The sequence below is a fragment of the Carcharodon carcharias genome, chromosome 1, assembly GCF_017639515.1.
Source record: "Carcharodon carcharias isolate sCarCar2 chromosome 1, sCarCar2.pri, whole genome shotgun sequence".
Lineage (NCBI taxonomy): Eukaryota > Metazoa > Chordata > Chondrichthyes > Lamniformes > Lamnidae > Carcharodon > Carcharodon carcharias.
In genome coordinates, this window is record NC_054467.1 from 6,176,394 (window position 1) to 6,182,117 (window position 5,724).

Genomic DNA, 5,724 nt, shown 5'->3' on the forward strand with positions numbered 1-5,724 from the left:
CAACGCTGCATGTCCACTTAAACTGCCCATTAAACTTGCCACAGAAAGTCACGGCTGGTATTTAACAGTGTAAGGAATCTTTTTTAACGATGAGGTGTATGTTCCTGTGATTCTACCCAACCCTGTCCAGCCCAGAAAGGGAATAATTAAAACTATGGGCTTGAATTTTACCCTCAGGGTACGTCCAAGGTCAGCGCGGCTGGAAGCGGATGTAAAACCTGCCCTCGGCCGAGATCGCGCTGTGAACACGATCTCACGCTGGCTGGCAAATTAACGGCCAGCCAGCATGGAGCACGTCCAGAGGAAGGTTCGGCACTACCTGTGGGAGTAGGGAGAGGGTGGGCGCTGATGTCACCATGGGTGCTGGGTGAGCACTTCCACTGAGCTCGCTGAAGGCAGAAAGATGCCCCAGGGAGCTGCAGATCTCCACAGAATAAAAGAAAGCACAAAAATGCTGTAAAAAAATGTCCACGCAGCACAATCAAGTGGTAAAGTTTGAAAATAATTATTTTGAACTGTTTAATGTCATTGCTTTAAATATAAGGGAGCCTATAAAAGTTGCGTATCTATAAAACAATCAAAATAAAAATAAAGTGCTGGGAATACTCAGTCTGTCAATATGGTAACCTCCCCCAGCCCCACAACCCTCCGAGATCTCTACACTCCTCCAATTCTGGCCACTCAAGCATCCCCAATTTTAATCACTCCACTATTGAAGGCATGGCCACCAATGGTAGAGCGATTAAAATTGGGGATGCTCAAGTTCAGCTGCCTAGACACTTTTTTTTTTCGAAAAATATACTTTATTCATAAAATATCTGAAAGAACATTACAAACCATTTCTGGACACTATGCTCTGGAACGTCCTCCCTAAACCTTTCCATCTCTCTCTCTCTCTCCCCTCCTTTAAAACGCTCCTTAACACCTACCCCTTTGACCAAGCTTTCAGTCACCTGTCCTAATATCTCCTTATGTGATTCAGTGTCAAATATTGTTTGATAATTGCTTCTGTGAAAAGGCGTGGGATGTTTTACAGTGTTAAAGGTGTTATATAAATGCAAATTGTTGTTAGCATGGGGTGTCACCAATAGCCTATTAGAGATACTGCTGAGCAGCACTACCAACAGGAGATTAGTGGTAATGCGCAAATCAAGCAGCTGCTGAGTTTTTCCAGGTAATTCTGCTTTTGTTTTGGATTTCCAGCATCCGCAGTTTTTTGTTTTTACAGCAGAGGTGATTTCCTGCTGAAACCTGAAGGCTGTTAGAGTTTGAAGACTTACAGATGGTATTTCGTTCACCTCAAGGTGAGGAGATGAACTGGTTCTAACCGTTATAATTATTAATAATATTCGTGGTTTTCATGCAAATGATTTTCTGATAGGAACTTCTGGGGATCAAGACTCGATGTTGGGAGCACGGACATAGATAAAGTTTACCCACTGGAGTGTAAGCTGATTCTGGACTGGGTGGTGGGATTACGTGCTCACGTCTCTGCAGGGGGGGGCGGGTTTTAAACCATGAGCCGTTTTTGGTTTTGACACGGCCGGGTGCTGAACTCCATCTGAACTCGAGGTCATCCAAAACTCTGCTGCCTGTGTCTTAACTCATAGAAAGTCCCATTTCCCCATCACCCAGAAGGAAAGGAAACAGTAAAAGCTGGGAAATAAGAATACTGGTCTGAACTGGACTTGTGTACCTTAAAATGGAACACCAGTAAAAATTGGGAAATAAAGCTACAGGTCCAAACTGTTTTTCTCCTTCTGGGCACCCCTGTGCTCGCTGACCTACATTGACTCCCCAGGCAAGCAATGTCTCCATTTTTAAATTCTCATCTTTGTTTTCAGATTTCTCCCTGGCCTTGCTATCCTCCCTCCCTAGTTCTGTAATCTCCTCCACAGCCCCACCACGCTCTGAGACCTCTGCATCCTCTCATTCTGGTCTCTTGTGCATTCCCAGTTACAATTCCTCCATCACTGCCTTCAGCTGCCTGGGTCCCAAGCTCTGGAATTCCTTCCCTTACACCTCCCTGCCTCGTGACCTCAATTTCCTCCTTTAAGCCACTTCTTTAAACCCACCTCACTGACCAAACTTTTGGTCTTCAGATCCAATATCTCCTTGTGTGGTTTGGTGTCGTACTTGGTTTTGTAATGCTTCTCTGAAGCACCTTGGGGGTGTTTCATTATGCCAAAGGTGCTATATAAATGTAAGTTGTTGTTGTGGTTGTTGAACCCGATAACGGTAGAGCCTTACTGAGAAACCAGTTACAGATAACACAGAGAATACCTGCGGAGGTCAACAAAACACTGGAGGTCTTTAAATATGCTAAATTCCTTACCACATCAACATGGCACAATGCAAAACACTGGTTTGCGCCGGCAAAAATCCTTTTGACCACTGGCTGGATTATACAACCTGATAAAGAAAGAAAGAAAGGTTTACATTTATATAGCACCTTTCATGACCTCAGGACGTCCTAAATTGCCCTTGAGCCAATTAAGTACTTTTGACCCATATTCACTGTTGTAATGTTGCAGCCAATTTGCGCACAGCAAGATCCCACAAACAGCAATGTGATAATGACCAGATTATCTGTAGTTTAATGAATATTGCTTGAGAGATAAATATTGAACAGGACACCGGGGAGAATGCCCTTGCTCTTCTTCAAAACAGTGCCATGGAACCCACCTGAGAGAGCAGACGGGGCCACGGTTTAATGTCTCATCTGAAAGACGACACGTCCAACAGTGCAGCACTCCCTCACTACTGCTGCTAGCCTAAATGACGTGCTCAAACCTCTAGAGTGAGACTATGAACTTCTGACTGAGAGGTGAAAATGCTACCCACTGAACTCCCGCTGACAATTAGTTGAATCCAGGATCAGTACACAGTAGGACTGGATATCTCCAGTGAAGATCCAGATTCGGAATACAGATAGTATACCTTTCACTTTGTAACTTCCCTTTCATTGAGGTAAAGACTTTCATCTCCAGACAACATATGATCTGCTGTGTGTCTCCCATAACACATATAGCCCTATGCTGGCCACAAGAGCAAGTCAGCTCACCTCCTGACTCCCCAAAGCCTGTCCACCATCTACAAGGCACAAGTCAGCAGTGTGATGGAACACTCTCCACTTGCCTGGATGAGTGCAGCTCCCACAACACTCAAGAAGCTTGACATCTTCCAGGACAAAGCAGCCCGCTTGATTGGCACCCCGTTCAACACTTTTGGCTCTCCCTCCACCACCGACGCTCAGTAGCAGCAGTGTGTGTACCATCTACAAGATGCACTGCAGAAACTCACCAAGGCTCCTTCGACAGCACCTTCCAAACCCATGACCTCTACTATCTAGAAGGACAAGGGCAGCAGATGCATGGCAACACCACCACCTGCAAGTTCTCTCCAAGTCACACACCATCCTGATTTTGGAAATATATCACCGTCCCTTCATTGTCGCTGGGTCAAAATCCTGGAACTCCCTCCCTAACAGCACTGTGCGTGTACCTACACCACATGGACTGCAGTGGTTCAAGATGGCAGCTCACCACCACCTTCTCAAGGGGCAATTAGGGATGGGCAATAAGTGCTGGTCTTGCCTGAAATGCTCACATCCCTTAATTAAGTAAAAAGCACTGAAGGACTCAATATCTGCATCGGCTGTTTCATAGTTAATCGATATACACTTACCAGAGTAAAACTACCCCTGAAATGAAGGCCTAGCAAGATAAAAATTCATCACTGGACTGTAGGATTCGGAAGGCCAACAGTCAGTTTCAGTCATTAATGTCCCTTGACGAATCATATTGTTCAAAGAATGCGTTTAGGGTGGAGGAACGGGAATTGAGCCGCATCCCCATTTTCCCACTGACCAACTGGGAAATGGAGATGTCCACAGTTTTGAGGTCCATGAGGAAACAAAAGAGTTATGAGTAGCAGAATTTAGGGTGCGTCTTGACTTCAACACATTGAACTGGGGCGATGAACTATAAACAATGTACATAGGAACAGGAGGAGGACATGTAACCCCAAGACCCTGTTCCGCCAACATTCAATGTGACCTAAGTCCACGGGCTGAATTTTCCCCCCGTTGGGGTGGGGGGGCGGGGGGAACGGGTTGTGCAGGAGCAAGCATGAACTCGATCAGCGCCCCCCAGTTGGGTGGGCGCTGCCATTTTATGTGGGCGGGGCCAATTAAGGCCCACCCAGTGTGATGCACACCCAGAGGCACTGAGTGCTCCCTGTGCGGGCCCGGGAGGCGGGGGTGGGGTGGGTGGGTGGTGGGAATCTCTGAGTCATGCACACAAAAGAGTGCAGAAATCTTCCTGAGGCACAGAGGCTGCCTCGTGGAGATTTGTTTAAATTTTAAATATCAAAATAAAGAAATGAAAAACTTTTAAAACACATCCCCCCCATGTGACACTGTCACGTGAGCTGGGACATGTCAATGAATTTTTTTGAAACTTTTTATTGGATTTTTAAACCCTTCATGAAACCTCGTCCCGCCCGTGGATGAGGTTCCATAGAAAATGTGAAGGCTGCCTGGGATCTTCCCCTGCCCAACAACCTTAAGGTTGGACGGGCAGCTCAGTTAACTATTTTAATTAGTTTTTAATAGGCCTTAACAGGCCTTTGACAGTTTGGTGGGTGTGCAGACGACTCCGGTGTGTGCCCGCCGAACTGAAAATCTAAGTGACGCGCGGTGACATCGGGACACCCGCCTGACATCACCGCGCGTCATTCTACACCTCACTGAGCAGGCCACGCCTCCACCCCCACTTGCCGGCCGGAAAATTCTCCCCCACGTACCCACCTTTACCTTTAATAGCTTTGCTTAACAAAAATCTATCAATCTCAGATTTAAAATGAGCAATTGATCGAGCATTCAATTGGCAACTGCGAAAGAGAATTCCGAACTTCTACCCTGTTTTATGTGAAAGTATTTTCTAGTTTGACTCCTGAAAGGCCTCTCTCTAATTTTTAGACTTTGTCCCCTACTCATAGGCTCCCTAACCATTGGAAATATTTTCTCTCTTTCTGCTGTATCGGTTCCCCTCAATATGTTGAAAACTGCAATCTAATCTGTGTCTAGTAATATCCTGGTGTACGGGACTGACTAATGGGTCTTGTGGCACAGTCGGTAGCATCCCTGCCTCTGAGCTAAAAGCTCTGGGTTTGAGTCCCATCCCAGGACTTGATGGCCAAGGAAGGTGCGTTAATAACATGGCCAAAAGAGGTTGATTATCACTCTACCAATCCTTCCAGCATGTGCCCACGGCAGGCGGTGAGACCAGGGTGAGACCTGGTCAGCCACGTGATGGAAAGGAAGTTGGAGCCTCTCCCATAGCTCCAGACTACAACGTGCTTGGTATATGTTGCCACAGCAACTTGGACTGTCTGAGTGAACTGTAACATACCACCACACTGGACTGACTGAGCTGGAGAGCGTATATGTGTAGAATTGAAGTCTGGTGCCCTGGCCAACACTTGCATTTACTAGAATCTCACCTTGCACGTTGGAGTTTGCATCAGTCACAATAGATGAATTTTTCCGCTCTTTCTTCTCCTTTGCCTGTTGTCTTGATGGTAACTGGCCTTTTGAGAGTTGATTCTCCAGCTGTCTTTTCCTGTTTGCTTTTGTTTTGCGTTGAGGCTTGTTTCCATTGGCAAGTGCCTTTGGCCTCACTCCCTGTGCACCACTGATCATTATTGACTTTGCTGGTGTGA

The 5,724-nt window shown here is 46.3% G+C and overlaps 1 protein-coding gene across 1 annotated transcript in view; it reads right to left on the reverse strand.

The window, feature by feature from the left end:
* The window catches only part of LOC121284980 (probable E3 ubiquitin-protein ligase HERC3), a 43,735-nt gene extending 38,031 nt beyond the window's left edge, over nucleotides 1-5,704 (reverse strand). The window contains exons 1-2 of the mRNA XM_041201022.1: nucleotides 5,506-5,704; nucleotides 2,336-2,412 (exon numbers count right to left, since the gene is read on the reverse strand). Coding sequence (XP_041056956.1) covers nucleotides 2,336-2,412; nucleotides 5,506-5,704 — 276 coding nt within the window. The remainder of the gene's footprint in view (nucleotides 1-2,335; nucleotides 2,413-5,505) is intronic.
* Between the last annotated feature and the right edge of the window lie 20 nt (nucleotides 5,705-5,724).